The sequence below is a fragment of the Antechinus flavipes genome, chromosome 2 (assembly GCF_016432865.1).
Source record: "Antechinus flavipes isolate AdamAnt ecotype Samford, QLD, Australia chromosome 2, AdamAnt_v2, whole genome shotgun sequence".
NCBI lineage: Eukaryota > Metazoa > Chordata > Mammalia > Dasyuromorphia > Dasyuridae > Antechinus > Antechinus flavipes.
In genome coordinates this window covers 252,403,644-252,424,768 of record NC_067399.1, presented here as the reverse complement: position 1 = coordinate 252,424,768, position 21,125 = coordinate 252,403,644, and the positions used below count along the sequence as shown (strand labels likewise).

General features: G+C 46.0%; 1 protein-coding gene across 1 annotated transcript in view; it reads left to right on the top strand.

The window, feature by feature from the left end:
* Window positions 1-21,125, top strand: part of LAMA5 (laminin subunit alpha 5) — a 118,863-nt gene that overhangs the window by 54,135 nt on the left and 43,603 nt on the right. Inside the window, exons 3-18 of the mRNA XM_051976700.1 lie at window positions 1,791-1,908; window positions 3,886-4,004; window positions 4,676-4,846; window positions 5,452-5,549; window positions 12,163-12,278; window positions 12,671-12,789; window positions 13,249-13,339; window positions 13,572-13,706; window positions 14,667-14,729; window positions 15,148-15,288; window positions 15,510-15,647; window positions 16,113-16,247; window positions 16,716-16,850; window positions 17,077-17,214; window positions 18,141-18,193; window positions 18,819-18,918. Coding sequence (XP_051832660.1) covers window positions 1,791-1,908; window positions 3,886-4,004; window positions 4,676-4,846; window positions 5,452-5,549; window positions 12,163-12,278; window positions 12,671-12,789; window positions 13,249-13,339; window positions 13,572-13,706; window positions 14,667-14,729; window positions 15,148-15,288; window positions 15,510-15,647; window positions 16,113-16,247; window positions 16,716-16,850; window positions 17,077-17,214; window positions 18,141-18,193; window positions 18,819-18,918 — 1,870 coding nt within the window. The remainder of the gene's footprint in view (window positions 1-1,790; window positions 1,909-3,885; window positions 4,005-4,675; window positions 4,847-5,451; window positions 5,550-12,162; window positions 12,279-12,670; window positions 12,790-13,248; window positions 13,340-13,571; window positions 13,707-14,666; window positions 14,730-15,147; window positions 15,289-15,509; window positions 15,648-16,112; window positions 16,248-16,715; window positions 16,851-17,076; window positions 17,215-18,140; window positions 18,194-18,818; window positions 18,919-21,125) is intronic.

The window sequence follows — 21,125 nt, the reverse complement described above, 5'->3', positions numbered from 1 at the left end:
AGTCTCTCTATCAGATATACTTCATCTAATAGATCCTGGTAGCTTTGGGCAGAATTTCATAGTACCTGGCTGGAGAAATACAGCTTTCTCTTTGAGGCAAAAATATTATCAAAAATATTACTTAGGTAGAAGAAGGAGAATAATGATTGTAGTATCATAGCGGAGTCAGGAACTGGATGAATTCATTCTCTTAACAACTTGATCTTCTAACTTTCATCTTGGGGCCAAAGAAGGTTTATGCTGAGAAGGGAAGATCCTGAGAGTACTCCGATCCTTGTGTCCTTGACCCACAAAGGAGGCAGGGGTCCAGATATTTCCATCCCCCTGGGTTGGGACCCTCCACCACCTTTGGGAGTGAGAGGTCATTTTTTTTGGTCCAATGGCCAGTCCTTTAAGGAGAAGGGGATGCTGACTAGGCAAGAAGCCAACCTCTTCTCCTCATCTCTATCTCTCTTCCCCACACCAGCCCTTTTTGACATGATGATGAATGGGAAAGTCCTCTGAACAAGCTAACTGCTTTGAGAGGGAAGGGATTCCAGCCAGGGCCCCCCACACCGTTGCACATGTAAGATACTGGCTGATAGAAGGCCTGAGTTTTTCAAAGATAATGGCTAAATTTCTGTGTAAATAATCTAGTCCATTTTTCAGTCTTGTTTTCAGACTAAGATGAGGCAGGGTCTACTGAGGGATCCTTTTCTTTCTTCTCATGATCTTCAAGTTTATTGTTGGTGATATATCTAAATCAGCCTCTCCTTTAATCTATAGACTGAGCCCTAACTGCAGTCACAAATTAAGATCAACCTCCCTTCCCCCCACCATAGCAATCTCACCTGTGTGAGTTGTCGTTTACCAGGGAACCAGGCCAAAGAGTATCATTGGCTTGATATAGCTGATTTCTAATGCTAAGAGATAAATTATACATAGAAAAAATCTTATTGGAAAAATGAGAAGATCATCTCCATGTGACAAACAGAAGTGTCACATGCATGCCACAGCACTTCCAAGTGCAGCCAGAACCCAATTAAATTGTAATTCCTATCCAATCTTAATGTGCTGGTGTATGAATAAAAAAAAAAGAAATAATACATATGTGTGATTTTCTAAGTCATTATGTGGTCTACAAATGTCCTTAGGAATGGCTTAATGACCCTTCTTTTTATTTTGAGATTGACAATGCCATTCTAGCCCTCATTTTATAGATGGAGAAATGGAAGCCCTGAGAAAGAAATTTGATTTGCCAGATGACCCCATAAATAAGTGCCAGAGTCAAGACTGTTCCTGTTTCTGTGTGTTTTCATTATCTGTTAAAGGGAGTTTTCATATGGAAGAGATTACAGATCCATCAAAGTATAAAAGAGATTGCCAAGTGCGGATGCACACCATACCATGAGCAAGTCTTTGGCTTATAGTCCCAGGTAGGATGGTAAGACCCTCTAAAGGGTCTTTTAGGGACACTGACCCTCCAGAGTGTTAATGGCTTTAGAATGTGAGGATCATAGGTTTAAAATGTGAGGAGATCTTAGCAGCCATCTAGTGAACCACCTCGTTTTACAGAGAGGTAAGTGATTTAGCCATGGTCACACAGAAGATAATGTCAGAAGCAGAATTTGAACCTGGGTTTTCCTCGCTCCAGATCTGTCTTTATTTCTACTGCTTCAGCCTCTTCTAGTATGTACATAGCTTTGTGAAGGACTCGTGCAAGCCAGGTAGGCATCAGTCCAGGTAGCCTTACTTGAGGAAATACTCCACTCTCCTTATCGTTTCCCTCACCTACGGTTCTTCTTTTGCAGCTTTTTCACGTGGCCTATGTCCTCATCAAGTTTGCCAACTCCCCACGGCCAGACCTCTGGGTACTCGAGAGATCCACAGATTTTGGACTCACCTACCAACCGTGGCAGTACTTTGCCTGTGAGTAGACTCTAAGTGGTGACCCTTGGCCTTCCTACCACAGGAGGGAGCTGGATGATGGTGGAGAAGTGGGACCTATGTCCAGAGGAGATCTAGAGGGCAAACTTGCCCTGTCTGCCCTGTGAGGGTCTCCATGAACAAACCAGTGACAAAGTGGGCATGGGAGATGCCAGAGAACTGCTGCCATACATCTCGGCTCCTGCAGCCCACATTGCTTGGTATTTTTGGCTCTTGCAATTGCCAAAACTGTGTTTATAGAATAGGGGCCCCACTGACTGCTTCTTAGGTACCTGGAATAGTGGAGCATCTTCCACAATTCTCACCCTTAGAATATTTCTCTGAGTCTTCAATAGTATCTTATTTTTCCAAATACATATTAAGATATTTTTCAACATTTGTTTTTGTAAGATTTTGTGTTCCAGATTTTTCTCTATTCCTTCCTTACTTTCCTTCTCTCTAAGACAGAAAGCAATTTGACATTGGTTAAATATGTGGCATCTCTTATTTTAGGGACCCTTGTAGCTCTTTGTTCTAAATTCTGTCTAGTTTGGTTAATATATGTTCTCAGGTCCCATTAAGCTATGATATTCTGTGATTCTAAAAAGACTTATTCCCATGGCTAGCACAATTGTAAACTTGGAGAATATTGCCTCTAGTGGCCCATACTTTATCTCTCCCTTCTTTATCTTGATTCCCTCAATCCTACCTTGAGGCCCTAGAGACCCTTTGTCTGGGAGAAAAATATAAATAACCTTCCTCCCTCCGAAGTATTCAAGACTAACTAGTTTTTCCCTTTCAGGGGTGTTTCTATTTTAAAAGAAAAACCTGGAGAGCATTACTTACACCTTGAGTTATAGTTTTGTCTGTACTTGCTTTATCTTTCTACTAGTCTATAAATCTCGGTGGGCCTGGATTGTATCATCTTTATCTTGAATCTTTCCCACTCCAGCCTGATTGCTGTATGCCTGCATACTCATAACATGTACATATCTCAAGAAACAAGCTTAATTCATCAAAATTTAGTAAGCACTTACTATGACCAAGGTACTGGGTATGTTACAAAAGCAAAAAATAGAAGTCTCTACCCTCCAGGGATTTATTCTGTTTATAAGATACAGAGACAAGAATAATAAGGTTGAATTAAAGAAAGGACAACACTATCAACTTCAAGTTACAAGAAAGGCTCTCTGTGGAGAAGTTACCACTTGACAATTTTTCTCTTCTGCCCACTCCTGCCCTCATCAACATTTGACTCTCCTTCAAATACTCTTAATTTCTCAGTTCCTCAGCCTCAGTTCCTGACTCCTTCTCCCCACCTCTGAGTTCAATAATTCTAAAATCTGTTTCTTTTAATAGGGTAACAAGGTAGAACAGTGGATAGAACGTCAGACTGGAATCAGGAGGACCTGACTTCAAATCTGACTTCAGACACTAGTTGTGTGACCCTGGGCAAGTCACATAATCCTGCTTGCCTCAGTTTCCTCATCTGTAAAATGAGCTGGAGAAGGAAATGGCAAACCACTTCAAAATCTTTGCCAAGAAAACCATAAATGGGATCATAAAGTCAGACATGACTGAACGATAACAAAATAGAATAATAATGATGATCTCTTTAAAGTTGCAGATAGGTGCAGCTTTGTATAATTTGATTTTGAAATGCTGACTAGATATCCAACTGGTAATTCCCCAAGAAATTAGTGTTGCATATTTAGATTTAGGAATTAGCTGTACTGAGATGCTCATTGAGTACCTTAGGGGCAGGTAAGGTCACTAGTGGAGAAAGGAATACAAAATGAGAATGACCTCAGATGGAAAAGAAATGAGAAAGCCTACCTTTGGGAAAGTCCAAATTGGGCTCCACTTCTTCATTGTGGCCTTATTGCTTTCTCAATTTCTTGTACCTTCTGGTGAAATTTGGAAGGTTCCTAACTCTCCCTGACCCACCCATGCCTGCCTCATATATCTGTTCTCCTACAGCATCCAAGAGGGACTGCATCGAGAAGTTTGGGCTTCGGACACTGGAGCGGATCACTCAGGATGACGATGTCATCTGTACCACTGAGTACTCTCGCATTGTACCCCTCGAAAATGGAGAGGTATGGCTGTGGCTGCTGGGAAGAAAGGGAATATAAAGGGATATTTCAAATGGTCCTAATGGAAAGGGAAGGTATTGGGCAAACAGGAAGTGGGAACTCGGGAGGTAGGGAGGGATGAAGGCCTCAGAGTGATGGAGCCAAAGGGTTAAGTCAGTGGTGGAAAAGGTTTCAGAAAATCAGCTACGAAAATAACTCATCTCATAGACTTTACATGAGTCCCCAGCTCTCTTGAGTTCTCTGCTGAGAACTGGGAATAGCGGTCTGTGTCTTCTGTCAAGACACTTGGAGCCCACACACAGACTTTCTCGAAAGCCCAACCTGTGTGCTTTTGTTTCTGTTTGACTCTCTGCCTGAGCGCTTTTAAACCCTAGCATATGGTTCTGTAATAGAGGCAGAGAAAAGAGGCATAATGCTTCATTTGAGGGAACCTCCAGTCTGAGAGAGATCCACACCTGCTCTTAGGGAGCTCCCTAGTCAGTGGGAAATACATCCTTGGGACATTTCCTGAAAGAAAGAGCGCCTGCCTTGGGACTCCCTTTGGCCAGCCTCTGGGGTATCCCTGAATGAAGTAGCCACCCAGGAGCGTTGGGAGCTGCGGAGCAGGACGTAGATGGGCCTGGCTGAGCACCTCTGCTTGGGGGCCCAGTCTCCTACGACTTCTGTGCTTTCAGATCGTGGTGTCTCTGGTGAATGGGCGGCCGGGGGCCATGAATTTCTCATACTCCCCACTCCTTCGGAATTTCACCAAGGCCACCAACATCCGCCTTCGTTTTCTACGCACCAATACTCTCCTTGGCCACCTGATGGGGAAAGCGCTGCGAGACCCCACAGTCACTCGCCGGGTGAGCCTCTCACCCATAGCTGGGGGTGCCCGGGAAATTAGGATGTTCAGGCAGTACCCCAAGCAAGGAGACCACATGCTGGTAACCAGGCTGCGGTCTCATGTCTAGAAACTCTGGAACAGCGGTGCTGAATCCAATAGAAATGGATCCCTGCTGCTGCATAGTGACTCTGAGAACCATAAGTTAACATCATCTCTGTAATGTTTTTATTTGTCATCTATTTCCCAATTATATTTTAATCTGGCTTGAGTAGCACTCGGGCGTTTTTGAGGCCTTCTATTTGATGCCTCTTCTCTTGGAAGCCTGTGATCAAAGGAAGAGTGTTTTTTACCAGCCAAATAGCACGGACGGGGGGAAAGTAGTATCTAAGCGAGGGTCCCCTCCATCCCGCCTGGGACTGATTCTGACAGTGCAGCCGGTCAGCACCCCATTTTGAGAACACCCTTAGACTGGCCTTTGTGGGATTCCCAGTCTGAGCAGGGGAGGAGACTAGTGCCACCAGATTTTGAAAAGTTGCCTTTTGGAAGCTTGGCCATGCTCTGCCGGCAGGTTCTGGGTGGGTGGGAGGGCCACCAGGGGGAGGCTCATTTGTCCCCCTGTTGCAGTATTACTACAGCATCAAGGACATCAGCATTGGCGGGCGTTGTGTCTGCAACGGTCACGCGGACGTCTGCGATGCCAAAGACCCCACAGACCCCTACAGGTAAGAAGACCTGGAGGTCCTGTTCATTCTTTTCCCCACTCCCAGTACACAGTGTGCTTGCAATGGGAAGATTGCTGAACCAGGAGTGGGAAAGCCTCGATTCAGATCTCGGCTCCTGGCCTGCGATTGTAGACGTCCGGCCTCGCATTTCCCCTCATCGGTGTAACGGACCAATTCTGTCTGCCCAACCTGACTGACTCATCGAAGGGAGAGGGAGACCCACTAGGAGGGCGAATCTGGTTTGTGTACACCACAAATCTTCCCTTCCTCTGGAGGGGTGCTTGGGTCTCATTCCGGGGCGGGTGTTTGTCCATCCTCATGTAGCCGTACAAATGTTTGTGTCTGACTGTGTGTCCATCAGGGATGGGTCAGTCATTTCCTCGGTGCTGGTCTGAACTGCTGGACAGTCTCTGTTTTCTCCCACCCCTTTTACTTCCTGTTTTCTCCCCACCCTGCTTGTTCTGTCCTTATCAGCCTGTTTTCCATGGATTTGGAGCTATTTATGTATTTAGGGAGATGAGCTTGGAAAAATAATGGAAATGGGAAGGGGGGAAGGCAGTGCCAGGACCAGGTGTGGGATCAGGGTGCTCCTTCAACCTGAGATGGCCCCCTTCCCACCACCAACTTCCAGAAACCAGTCTGAGGGGGCTTGGAGCCAGGACAGATGAAGCCTGCACAAGTTCCCACCCACGCCCATGTCCGGCAAATTAGACCCCTACACAGGCGGCCTCTGTTTTCAGTGACATCTCGGCAGCTGGAATGTGCCAGCCGTAGCCATGGGGGTGGCGGGGGGAGCTTCTTTACCATGGGCACAGATTTATTCTGGGCATCGACTGAAGGACTGCAGTTCTCAAAATTAAGGCTTTGGGAAAGGGTGGGTGGTGGGAAAACAGCTTATTACTAATATCAGGAACTGATGTCAGGGCTAAGAATGTGGGAATGGAGGTACTCGCTCCAGTTTTTCCAATTGGGTCCTGCTTAGCTTCCAGTCCCAGTCCAAGCCAGAGTGTTTCTTTCTCTTAGCTCCCCTGGAGGAAGCCAGGTCCCGCTGTCTGCCTTTGCCTTTGTCCTAGCCAATTCCTGAGTTCTAATGGTCCCCTGGTTTCTCAATCAAAGAAATCTCATAAGATCAAAGAATCTCAAATTTGGAAGAGAATTCTAATATAACATTCTGTCCATATAAGACTCTTCTCTATGGCATTCCTTATGAGTATCTGGCTTCTGTTTGGGGTCTCCAGAGATCAGGAGCTTGTGGCCTCATGAGGGGAAAACCAGTCTCTTTTGAGTATTTCCAGTGCTGGTTCTTGGTGCCTAGAGAGCCAATCCAAAGCTGGAGAATTTTCCCTATCTCTCGGCTGACTCTTGGTGGTTTGTGGTTCTGGTAAGTGAGTAGTACCCACAGATAATCTCCAAACCACTCTACCTATATGATTCAGCTACTTCTGCCTCTTCTCCAGCTGGTGTCAATATTTCTCAATAGGAAATGGAAAATGAGGAGTGGAGGAAGGGATACAGGAGAAGCTGGATAATCAGGTCCTGGATGATTGAGATAGAGCTCTGGATAGAGTGTTGGACTTGGAATTAGTGCAGATCTACTTACCTGTGACATTTGTATGCATGTGTATTTAAAGTTTTTTTTTACAACTTGGTCCTTTCCTACCTTTCTAGTTTTTTACACTAATTCTTTCATAGATGCTATAGTCAAGCCACCCTTAAATAGAAAATTTCCATCTCCAAGTTCTGTATCTTTGTATTCTTTGTTCCCTATGCCTAGAATGCTCTGTACCCTTCTGTCTCTACCTCTTAGCTTTCTTGACTTCCTTCAAAACTTAACTTAACTATTACTTTCTATAGGAAGATGATTTTTCCAGTCTTCCCAACTATTAGTTCTTTTCTCTCCAAGATTATTACCTTTCATGTATTCTAGAACATATGTGTGTGTATACCTAGTTATTTATATGTTGTCTTTTCCATTAGAAAGCAAGCCCATTGAGGGCAGGGTCTGCTTTCACCTTTTTGTGTGTCTCCAGTATTTAGCACAGTGCCTGACATACAGCAAGTGCTTAATAAATGCTTGTTGAATGACTAGAGTCTAAGAGATTTCACTCTGGGCCTCACTGATTTCAATTTTTGGGGAGATGCTAGCCTCTCAAGGTACCTAGTCCTTGACCCCAAAGCTTTTCTCCTTTACAGATTTCTGGATCTCAATTGATCTCTAATTGTAATGTTCAGACTAGCTCTTTAGAGGTCATTTGGACGGCCTTGGCCTTTAGATGGAGAAGTGATGAAGGCAAGAGAACCACCACAAGGCTGGTCAAAGATAGAATGTTTCTTTTCCAGTCCTTCTCAGCCCTTATATACCTTATTGTAATTACATCATTACAGCATACTGATTATGTGTGAACTTAGAGAACTATTATATCACCACAGTAAGTACTAAGTATATATGTGACCTAGAGAACCTAATGGTCTGGGGGAAGGTCCAGTAGGAGGGCATATCTGGTTTGTGTACACTACAGATCTTCCTTTCCTGTGGAGGGGTGCTTGGGTCTCATACATGGGTGGGTGTTTGTCCATCCTCATGTAGCTGTCCAAATGTTTGTGTCTGTGTCTCATTAATTCCACTGAGTTAACACCTTGTTTCAAGTATACTTCTCCAGAGTTCCGGCTCTCTACATCTAATCACTGGCCCAAAATACTTGAGTTCTCTTGACCTTCTTGACCCTTGGATATGCTTGGATTCCATAATTTGGGATTTCTCATTCTATCTCTAGTTACCTTTTCACTTTCTCTTAGATAATGCCATAGCCACCACATAATCATGCTCAATTCTAGAACCCTCTTATTTTCCCCTTTGCCATCTTTGAACAAGTCATTCACAAGGAAAAAGATAATTATCAGTTTAGAAACAATATGCCAGCATGAAGTAATTAGAAGTGCATGTATAAGATTTCTACCTAGTCAGTTGGCTAACTTCTAAATCTTTCCATTTAGCCAGATTTCCTGGGTCCACTAAGCTCCATATCTTCTCTGAGTCTAGCTCCTCCACTTTCTACAGGTATAATCAGCCATTTTAGCATCTGATACAATTATTGCCCAGAGTAAGCAGCATGAAATGATCCCTCAATTTTGTAGTTCGTGATGTGAATATGATACAAATAATTAAGACAAATTCATTGGAGTGGGGAGAATTATAACTATAGTGGTTAGGGGTTTACATTTCAGAATTGGAAGGGATTTTGAAGATTAACTAGTCCAACCAATTGGATTTATGTACTCATGCTCTTTCTATATCACCAGAGAGCTGCCAGCTACCCTTTGTCCAGCACAACATTATTTTCTCTTGCTTGAGGAAGAGTGACAGAGAGGATGAGAGAAAGAAGCTAGTCTTTAAATTAAAGAGGAAGGGAAAGAAAAACCCTGGAGAGGGGATTCTCCAGGTTAAAGGAATGGACCTGGCAATATTTCCTTCTGAGATGAAGGGAGAGATCTGTTGGAGAGCATGAGTGGAGCTCGTATATCAAAATGTAGTACCCTTTAAATATCATGGGACATTTAAATAGAATGAAGTTCTGAGAGCTCCTCTCTAGTAAGGCTTTAAGAAATATTTTTGTACACGTGAGTCCTTTTCTTCTTTGATGTCTTTAAGATGTAGATCTAGTAGCAGTACCACTGGATCAAGAGTATGTATAGTTCAATAATTTTTTAAGCGTAGTTCCAAATTTCTTTCTAGAATGCACTGGATAAGTTTACAGTTTCACTAATAATTTATTAATATATCTGCTTCCCCCAAACCATCTCAGTATTTGTCATTTTCCTTTTTTCTTAATTTTACCAATCTAAGATCATATTTAGCATTTTAATTTGCATTTCCTTTATTAGTAGTAGATTAGAGTGCTTTTTCAATATATTTCTTGATTGCTTTGATTTCTTCCTCCAAAAACTATTTATTTCCTTTGATCATTTTTCAATTGAGGAATGACTGGCTAGTTTCAGGTTGCCTTGGACCAACTTTATCCATTGATTTACAGTCCTAAATTATCTAGAAAGATTTTGGACTCTCTATGATCCCCTAAGAATAATATATTCTTACACTCCAGAATGCCCATGTACCACTACCACATAACTTCGCTAGAACTACATCAACATATATTTACAAAGCACCTACTGTGTGCTAGGTACTATGCTATGTGCTAAGAATATACAAGAAAGAAACAGCACACCTCCTTCCCTCACCACCATCTTCTTCTCCTCCTCTCCCCATCTTCCTTTCCCTCCTCTTCCTCTCTCTTCCCAAGGAATTTCCATTCCTAAGGAAGATCCAATTCAGTTCACTAGTCTGTAAAAATGAGGAAGTCATAGGATTTACAACTGAAAGGGACCATTCCAAAGCACCTTATACAACCAGCTTATTTTACAGATAAGAAAACTGAGGTCTAGAGAATCAAATAATTTGAAAAATTTATATGACCTGAGGGTTTCCAGTTTCTTTGTCTTCCATACCTAGATCTATGACTGTGACCCAGTGATGTTATGATTCCATCTTAGACTCTGAACTGTCCTCATCTATAGAGAAGCACAGACCGTGGGGGAACTTTTGTTGAGGTATAAGACCTTTCAGCCCAGAGGGAACCTGCTGACAATGTCTAGTTCATTTCTTATCTCCCCTTGGGATGTCTCACCCTTCCTGAGAAGGGGGTGGGGGAGGGGGGATCTGACCACCTGTGTTCTACTTGAAGCAGGGATACTTACAGTATAGAGAGGCATTTACATGTCAATAGTAGGGTGCTTACTTGCACAGTGTGCAGTGGTAATGTAATGGTATTATAGTTGGCACATACTCAGTGTGCTATAGTAATGTAATCGTACTAAGGTATTTAAGGGCTGAGAGGACTTGAAATAAACAGACTCCAATTTTGACCATCCTTGTGGGTCTCCAGCTTCATCACTCTTCCACTAAGACCAAGGACTTGGGCTGGTCCCAAGATCCTCCAGAGAGCTAGTCTGGATGGTATATTTTGGTACCTCAGCATGGGGGCTCTAGAAAGCACAGTACCCTCATCCTTCTTCTTTGTGCTTATAAATGATTGAAGTGATTCCTTCAAACTGTCAAATTCCCATGAGGCTACCCTATGCAGAAGCATTGTGACGTGGTGGACAGATTATTGGATTTGAGTCTGAGCATCTCTGTTCAAATCCCTTCTAGGCCATTTACTACTTGGATGGTCCTGGGCAAATCCCTTTCCCTTTTGAGAATTCTGTTTTCTTATCTATAAAATGAGGGGGCTAGTTCCTTTTGAATTTTAGATTTATGAATTTCATGATCTTTACTATGTGTTATCACTTCTCTGGGTCTCAGTTTCCTGCAGTAAAATGAAGCAGTTGGACTAGAAGATGTCTTAGATTCCTCCTTCCCATCTTTAAATCCTATTCACCTCATGCTGATTCTATTTTTCCCTTTCTCATTAGAGATTTATCACTCAGGTTGCCTTGGGCCAACTTTTTTCATTGACTTACAATCCTACATCATTCTCAACCAATCAAGAAACCTCTGTATTATTGCCAAGTTTTGGTTGCTTTGTCTACATTCCTATATAATCATTTGACTGATTGGACATCATTCCTTCCTCTAAATCAAGGAGGAGAGAAAGAAAATTATTATAGACTATTCAAACTGAGATCACCTACTTAAGGATCATCTATTCCAACTCTTTTATTTTACAGGTGAGGAACTGAGACCTAGAAAGTTTAAGGAGCTTACTTTGCTTCAACCTCACTAGGATGTGGATCAGTTGGGATTTGAACTCAGACCTTTCAGCTGCTTGTTCATTTCTCTTTTGCTATAACATACTTGAAAGCAGTTCTTCCAAAATAACTCAACCAATTAATTTGCCCTTAAGGTTTATAGAAGATAATCCTTTCATTATAGTGTGGGTGGTAGGGATTTTTTTTTTTTTTAATGAATGATTCATTTAACCTCAGATTTAGAAAAAGTTATATAATGTCTTCTAGTGATACTTCCTCCTCCCCTACCAAAACACTTCCCACTCCCAGGCCATGTAGCATTTTATTTATTTATAGAGTGTTTTTCCATCTATTTATTGATTATTTTGGTTTTTCCCAAAACGGCCTATTTGTTTCCTTTGACCATTTTTTAAAAAGAGGAATGACTGGTTAGAGGGGTTTTTCAGGAGTTGCTCATGAGAAGGTACTGTTTTCAGCAATTGCACTGAGGCCATCTGCTTAGTCCTGCCCCGTTTGTAAGGAATGAGAAGGGCCCACCTGGGTCCATCATCTGTTTACCTTAGTGATGAGTGACTTCTGAATTTTGACTGCGCTTTGCTAATTATTGTGTATGGAGTCATCTCCCGACTCTAACTAAGGTTGCCTGCCTGAGTGTTCAGTATGCCTACAGCTCCACAAAGCAAAGAATATTCTGCTATCAACACAATAACTTTGGGAGCCACCGGTCCTGGCCATTGTTTCTAGCTCCGAGTCTTGTGCACCTGGAAAGAGGAACCACTGGCGCTTCCTGGGCCTGTTTGCCCTGAGCGCCCCCCCCCCCCCCCCGGCCCCCACTGCGTTTCACCCTTGCTTGTCCTGTCTGCTCCAGGCTCCAGTGCGCCTGTCAGCACAACACCTGCGGGGGTGCCTGTGACCGCTGCTGCCCCGGCTTCCACCAGCTGCCCTGGAAACCAGCCACGATGGACAACGCGAACGAGTGTCAGTGTGAGTGTCTTCGCAGCCCTGCCGGCAGGGGGCCACCTGGGCACCTCCCCGGTCAAGGCACTTATAAACGGGGCGCTCGTGCGGCCCTCGGGGGCTGTGCCATAGCCCTTCCATGCCCCCAGAGCGGCAGCTGGAGGCCCAGAGTAAGGGGCTTCGTTCAAAGTTGTACAGCCGGCTAGCGGCAAAACCAGGGGCCCTGTCCCCCTCCCACCCCCCGCGGGCTGTTGGCCCACTTTGTACTGACCTGGAGCCGGGTCATGGCCAGAGGCGTCCAAACCCTGCACCCCAACGGGGCGGCCCTGGAAGACCTGAGGAGGCGGAGAGGGGCCCACGAGGGGAAGTGACTGGCTGGCTGGGCAGGGCCACAAGGCAGTCCTTCTTCCTGTCTGCAGCCTGTAACTGTCATGGGCACGCACATGACTGCTACTATGACCCAGAAGTGGATCGGCACAGAGCTAGCAAGAACCAGGACAACGTCTACGAAGGTGGCGGTGTCTGCATTGACTGCCAGGTAAACTGATGCAAAGCCCTCTCACCAAACCAATAATTCTCCTTTATAAACACACAGCCTTTACAATTCCCAGTTTACAGATGAGGAAACTGAGGTCTAATGAAGGTCACTGACCTGCTGAAGGTCACACAGCTAGCCCAAAGAATGCCCATATGCTGTTGTTGAAGGCTTTTTTCTCAGAGCCGCCTTGTGGAGCTGACAGGGTTAGAACCAAGATTTGGGTTCCGGGGCCAAGAACAGGCTCTCTGTCGCTCTGCACGCCGGGCCGGCGGATAGCTGCCCTAGATCCCCAGCGGGGAAGTGGCTGCCCTCGTGCTGAGAATAAGCTAGCCGCGGCTGAGTGCTGGAAGGGGGGCTTCCCTCCTCTAGTTTTGTCCAGAAGTGGGGCCTGGCAGCCGCAGAAGATCTGTGCGGAAAAGCATTCTCAGTCTTCCCCTTCTCCCCTTCCACTGACTCTAGCACCACACCACCGGCATCAACTGTGAGCGCTGCGTCCCCGGTTACTATCGGTCGCCCGAGCACCCCATCGATTCTCCCTACGTCTGCTACCGTAAGTGGGCACCGGCCTGGCAGGAAGGGGCTCCCCCCATGTGTTCTCCGAAGTCCTGGGGCGCCAGCGCGCGGCGCTCTCCTCGTGCTCCCGAGGAGGAGGCTGAGATCCGGAGCGGCCTCCCACGGGGGCAGAACCGAGGCTCTCCTTTCCTGGTCAAACCCAGAGCTGCGAGGGCCGCCCGGGAGGGAGGGAGGCCGGCTGCCTCTCAGCGGTCCTGTGCCCGTTCCAGGTTGCAACTGTGAGTCAGACTTCACTGATGGGACGTGCGAGGACCTGACCGGCCGCTGCTACTGCAAACCCAACTACACAGGGGAGCGGTGTGATGCCTGCGCCAAAGGGTTCGCAGACTTTCCCCACTGCTATCGTGAGTGCAAGCGCTGGAGGAGGCCGGGGTTGGGGGGAGGCAAGCCCGTTCCTGGGGTTTCAGTCGTAGGTGTGTCTGTCTTTCCCTCAGAGAAGTAAATCACAAGTTCTGTCTTATGTGCTCTGGGACTTCTGTGGAAAGGACAGGTCTTTGTCTCTTGATTGATAATCTTGTATGTATCTGGAGTTTCATCTAGAATGGGTGTATGTGAGAGCTGGAAAGGTCTTCTTATCCTCTATTTCAGCTTTTTTATTTTATAGAGGAGCAAAATGAGGGCCAGGAAAATGAAGGGACTTAAGGTCACGTAGCTACTTCCCAATCCTCCGGCTATTTATAGTCCCAGGGTTTTATAAACTAAAACAAGATAGGCTTTCTGAGAGCACAAGTCTGTGGTGTTCCTTCTCCCCATCCCCAAATCTTTGGGGTAAATTGGGAACATTGTGTTCCTGCAGGTATTTTGGATGGGAAATGTCAGTGGCTTTCTTGGTTCCTCTTCCACTCCTCTCCTCCCCCTTACAGCTAGCTTTTGGTCACTTAGGCTTCCAGAGAACAGAACTGCCATATGAGTGGGAATCACAAATGAAGCTATTAATCAAATCACCAAAGGGCAGCTGACTCAAATGTGAATTTGTGGGTGTGGGGCCACGGGAATGGCTTAGTGTTGTAGTTGGAATAAATCTAGGAAAGCTTTCTGAGGAGAGGAGGCTAGATATGAGTTGTACTTCTGGGAGCAGTAAACTGGGGCTGTATCCCAAGTGAGGGAAAATAGGTAGTGCCTATGTATGATTATGAGCTAGTTCTAGGTATGAAAGTAGAATGGTCCCAGAGGAATAAGGACTGAGATAGGGTCTGTCAGGCTGCTGAGAGGGGTACGCAAAAGCATCCCAGAAGTGAAAGACAGAAATACAGCTGGGCATCTGTGTGACTTGACGATGTCTCTTCCTTTCTTGAATCCCTTAGCTGTACCCTCATTCTCCCACAATGATACTGGGGAACAGGTGCTTCCAGCTGGGCAGATCGTGAGTAAGTATCTAATACTTGTGATCCCCACCTCCCTTTCTTTTAGGAGGCTCCATTCCCTCTGCCTCTGGAAAGGAGCCCCACAAATGGAAGTGGGGCCTGGAAAAGGCCATACCCCCCATAATTCATATTCCCCCTTCTGTCACAGAAGCTCCTGGTCCTTGTGGAGTATCTCAGTCTGAAGGGATACAGACCTGACCAATCTGTTGGGCAAACACAAGCCGCTGCCATTGGGTTCTCCCAGCTCCCACTAAACTGTATGCATCTGGACAGAGCAGTGGGAGAAGTTCTGGGCCCATGCCAGGTGGTGTCCGTGTGGGATTATTCAGGGAAGGCCCCTCAGAGAGGCTGTTAGAGCGAAAGACTGGCAGGGGCAGGATGGGAGAGGCCATGTGCAAACACCTCTGCCTTCCGCCCCCAGACTGTGACTGCAGTGCCGCCGGGACCCTGGGAAACGCCTGCCGCAAAGACCCGCACATTGGCCAGTGCGTGTGCAAGCCCAACTTCCAGGGTGTGCACTGCGAACAGTGTGCCCCAGGCTTCTTTGGGCCAGGCTGCCTGCGTGAGTGCCCGGCCCGGGCTCCCACCTTGCCCTCGGGACAGGAGGACAAGGGAAGCTCTGGCTCTGGTCCCACTGTGGGTTGGGGCAGGGAAAATGTGACCCTGGGGTCTTGATGTCTTCCAGTCCTTGGTCCGCGGGTCCCCATCTTCCAGGGATTGTGCAAGGGTGGGTCTGGGGTCTGAGGGTCCCCCTGCTCACCCAGCTTTCTGCTCCCCCTCCAGCCTGCCAGTGCTCTGGGCCTGGCCAGACTGGCAGCAGCTGTGACAACGAGACAGGACAGTGTGTGTGCCGTACTGGCTTCGAAGGCCCCGCCTGTGACCGCTGTGCCCCCGGCTACTTCAGCTACCCCCTCTGCCAACGTAGGTCACCCCTCCCAGGGCTTCCCGTCCACGTGCCGCCCACTCACACAGCCAGGCCCGCAGCACCCATAGCATGACGGCAGGCGGGAAGTAAGAGTATCACTACCCCCATTTCACAGATTTAAAAATGGAGGTACAGATTGGTGACTGGCCTGCCAGAATTCACAAGCTTAGTTCTTAAGCTGGCGCTCTGGCCCAGGGCTCTTGATTCTGGCTCTAAGCTCTTCCCATTATATCTCCCAGTGATTTACAGCTGAGAGGGACAGAGACACACTCATTTCTGTTTCTACCTCTAAGTCACTGACATAACTGTCAAACACAGCCCTTCACATTTAAAAGGCCTTGGAAGCCATTCCCAGGATTCCCTTTTCCAAGTCTGGGAGGGAGGCAATCCTGGGGGAAGTGTGGGGCGCGGGGACCGAAGGCCGTTCGGGCAGCGCTGTGAGCAGTCCCCTGTGCCCGCAGTGTGCGGCTGCAGCCCTGCGGGGACTCTGCCGGAGGCCTGTGACGAGTCTGGGAGGTGCTTCTGCCGCCCCGAGTTTGATGGGCCGCACTGTGACCGCTGCCAAGCTGGCTACCACTCGTACCCCCACTGCCGAGGTTAGCAGGGCCCCCGGGGGGCGCAAGGCCCGAGGGCAGCCAGGGAAGTGTCTGGGGGCTGAGACGGCACTGCCTGTGCTGAGAGAAGAGAGGGGCTGTCTGGTCAGCAGTGGCAAGGGTCCAGAAAGGGGATTAGAGGGGGCCGGAGGAAGTCCGAGGAGAAGGCTGAAAGCGCGGACAGGTGGTGGAGAAGTAGAGTGTGCCTATGGGAGGGGTGGGGGAGAGGAGCAGGTATTCAAGCAAGAGGAAACCAAGGCACAGGAAGACACAGGTATTAGGGGAACACTGAAGAAAGGACAAGAATGTTTAACTGCTTCCTGGATGCAAAGCCTTGTTTCTTCTAGACATTAGGAAGAATGGTGGGGGCCAGACTAGGAAGGGCCTTGAATGACAGACCGAGGGGTTTAGAGTAAGAGGTAGTCACCCACCAGCTCATTTGGTCTGATCCTGGGCGTCCTCTCCCCCAAGTTTGCTCCTGTGACTCTCGCGGCTCCTTGGACCAGCTGTGCAGCGGGGCTGGAATGTGTCACTGTCGGCCGGGCTATGCCGGGTCTGCTTGCCAGGAATGTGCCCCTGGCTATTATGGATTCCCCAACTGTGTTGGTGAGTGATCTTCCTCTAAGGACTTCCCTCCCCAGCACCCACCTTACAGGGAGAACAGAATCTCTTTTACTCTCATCTATAAAATGGGGGCGTCTCCCATTTGCCCTCCCCTGCCAGTCTCCCGGTAACTTTTATAAGTAGACACGGAGGCACACCATCCTGGCAGAACGTGCATGGGGGTCTTGCACGGAGGGAGGGAGACTGATCATGTTTCCTTGTCCCATAGCTTGTCAGTGCTCTGAAGCTGGGTCCCTCCACATCACCTGTGAGCCTGAGACTGGGCAGTGCAACTGCCGGCCACGAGTGACTGGTCTGCATTGTGACACGTGTGTACCAGGGACTTACGGGTTCCCCCACTGTGAAGGTAGGTCTGCCCCTCCCTCCAGAACTTAGAGGGCTCTGCCCCCAGCCTCCCCGGGGCCCAGAATTAGCGCAGAGGTCCTGTTCTTTGTGTATGTGTGTGGGTGCGTGTGATCATTTATTTGACCTGGGGAATGTAACATGTTTTGCAAATGTGTATGTCTGTGTGCTTGCACATAGGGTTGGCAAAACCCTAAAAAAAAGATATTCATATTATCTATACATAGGTTGTGTGTCTCTGAGGTTGTTTAATGGATAGCTAAAGCAAAGTACACTTGTTTGTACACGCACATGTGCCACCAGTCCCTGACGACACTGAGGTCTAGATCAGTAATGTCAAACACAAGTGGAAACAGGAGCCACTATTCTGTTCATAAGGATCCCTGCAGGCTACATTTTCGAAAGATATTTTAAGAGAAATATCATTTTATTACTTTCAAAATGAATTAAACTAAGGCTTGCCCTGCAGGGCCTATCCCTTAGATTTTACTATCTGCCAATAAATAAGATGTCATGCATTTTTGGAGGCCGGACCAGAAGGGCCTCTGCTCAGTTTGCTGAGTCCCTCAATCATTTTGATGAGACAACAGGATGTATATTTTTGTTGGAAGGGTAAACCTTCCACAAAGCTAGATTTGGGCCATAGGCCCCACTTCCCTACAGGCTGCATATTGACTTAGTTTTACATTTTAATGTTATTTATGTTTTGTTATGTTTGGTTTTTTTTGGTAAAATATTTCCCAATTGCCAATTTAATCTATTTTGGGTTGCACTTGGGAAGGGCCATTTGTTTGACTCCTTAGGTCTAGATGGCCCATTTTGCACCATGGGGCTCTGTTATCATTTGGGATTCCAGAACAAAGATAGGAATCATCCTAGCACCTGACCTATGCTTCAGAGATCATTCTCCCTTTGTTTTTCTTCCAACAGTTGGCTCCTGCGACCCAGCCGGTCAGGTCTCAGTCAGCTCCTCATCCTCTGAGGTAAGTTTGCAGGTGTTCTGAACTCAATACAGGATAGGGATTTATATATCAGTGGAGCAGGGTGAGGAGAGCCCAGGGTTGAGGATTGGGAGACCTTGATTCCAAAGCCTGTTTATGCTCCTATTCTTCTGTATCCATAGCCCAGAGTCTTTCTTGGACTTCTGTTTGCCAGTTCTAGTCATGGAGAAAAGGAATATTTTCTCCTCTGGGGTGCCCTTATATTCTGAATTAGACTTTGAGATTGCTGTAATTAAGAGTCATGTCTCAAAGGTGACATCTAGGACCTATGTATTATTCATTATCTGCACATGAATTTTCCAAAGAGAAATGTTAATACCAGAATAGTTTTTCCTTCTTCCTACCCCATTTTCCTTCCCCATCCTTGTTTGATTTTGGTTTAGGAAATGAAAACTCGAATAATTTACCACAACATAATTAGAAAGGTAAAATATATTGTCCAAATATCAGGTTATTCAGTTTTAAACTAAATTGAAACTCAATAGGATCACGTCTCTGTACTCCCAATAATAAGGATAATTGAAAGGAAATAGTGGCAATAGTTTTGCTTGGTGGTTTTCAGTGAAGCATACAAGTGCTCTTACTGTCTTCTCTTTCAAAACCACAGGGTTCCTGTGAGTGTCGGGCTCATGTGGAGGGTCCCAGGTGTGACAGGTGCAAGCCTCTCTATTGGAATCTGAGCCCAGCTAACTCCTATGGCTGCAGCAGTAAGTGACTGTACCTGCCAGGAGGTGGGGAGGGAGAGCGGGATCCGCTCCGGAGTCTGGAATAGACACAAAGGGTTTCCCCCCTTCACTGTCAGTCCCTCTGCATCTGACCTCTTTTCCTTCCCCTCACATTGACCACAGTGATGACTGGTGGTCAGGAACTGCTGGTATTATGCACCCTCAGGGGCTATCAGTGTCAGAGTTGAAGCTGTCTTAGAAATTGTCTAGTCTGACCCTCACTTTGGTAAAATTCCCATCCTCCATCCTTGATGTCATCCATTCTCCTTTGGAATACTTACAATAAAAGGAAACTCACTAATTCCTGAGGCTGCCATGGAGTTTTCCCTAGTACCCTTTCCACTAGACATTCCAATGACTTACAGATCACTTTTGGATCACTTTATTTGCTAGGAAGTTTTTCTTTATTTAACCCAGGTATGACACAGACCCCACTTATTTCCCCAGACTCTTTCTCTCCATGGCCTGGGATTGGCTCTGGAATCTCTACCTGTATCCACTTGGGCAGCTCTGAATGGTTCCTCAGAGCTGACCATGCAGCTACTACTATAACTCATTAGTTCTAGGAAGTAACTCTTGGTCAATGACCAATCCCACTGACAGTATCTTATGAGCCTCTACCGGTACATTTCCCCTTAATGAATTAACCACTAACACTCAGAGTTAACCAAAACATTTACTAAAAATTCAAAGCAAGCACCCAATAATTACATAACATCCCTTCCTAAAACTCATTCACACTCTTCCACCAATGCATACAGTGTCTGTGGAGAGAATAGGAGCACAGCTAAAACCCCAGGGCATTAAGGCACAAACTTAGGCTGCACCAGTGGCCAGGGCATCTCACAACTAAGGGACTATGGACTTGGAGATGTCCTCTTACTATCTTAAAAGTTCTGTATTGAACAGATGCTTCTATGGTTAAGCTGACCTGCCCCATGAAATGCCTGACTAACATTGGGCATCATGTTTCAGCTAGGCGTTGAGCCACTAGATTCTCAACTTTGAAGCTGAACCTCCAATTCATCTGGACTCACGCCTCAATAGCAACCATAATATCCATATCTACCCTCAAGCTGAGCACTCAAGTGCAGTAGACTTTTACTCACTGGGGAAAAGACAGAGATCTTTATTCTGAAACTGGCAAAAAAGCTCTCCCCATGTCTGCTTTTTTCTTTTCTACCTTCCAGAAGGAACAGGTGGCAGTGCAGAAACATGTTCTGTGTTTTCTTTGACTTTCTTAATGTCAAATTATAATGGAGAACAGAACATACTCTCTCTTCCTTATTTTTCTAAGTAAATAATAACAAAGAAAAGAGTATCTTCTTTCCCACTCTTCCTGTTTTCAGCAGCAGATGGCATATATGATACACCAGTCTCTCATTGACCAACCAGTTGTCCCAGCAACAAATGACAGGAGAGGGAGAATATGGGAAGAGAGAGATAGAGACACACACAGAGACCCACACTTGTCTTTCTTTACAACAGTTTTGAAATTTGTTCTCTATTTTCACTCCTAACCTTTCTTGAGTCAACAGCTAGGTCCTCTCTATGAATGATCTCATTTAATAACCTTATTTTCATCTTGTCTATAAATAGATAAATTGTACTTGTCCCACAATCATAGAACAGTCCTGATGTCCATATTTCCTAGTCAATATTGAATTAGACTGTTTTCTATTTGTTCCCATATTCTGCAGCTTGTAATATACAAATCAACATTGCTGTCTCAGACTTTTGAGTTGGATTTAAGTCATGTTCTTCTAGAACCCTAAGACAGACTCTTCTCCAGCAAATGAAACTGTTAAAACCAACTTAATTCAGTAACTATATTTTCTTAGAAGCAGTTGTCCCCCAAAGAAGAAATCGTTAAGAGACAGCTCCTTTTGTTTGTATGGAGCCTAAATTTGCCTCTGCCCCCTTTACTACTAGTCCTTTTTCTGCAGCCTAGAGTGAAACATAGTAAATCGACCCCCTATTCCACATGATATGAGGCAGCTAGTGCTGCAGTGTATGGAGAAGCCTGAGGTCCAGTTTGGCCTCTAAAAAGCTAGCTGTGTGACCTTGGCATGTCACCAATGGCTGCCTCAGTTTTTTCAGCTGTAATTTGGGGATAGTTATAGCACCTACCTCATATGGTTGTTGTAAGAATTAAATGAGATAAAATTTGTAAAGTTCTTAGCACAAAG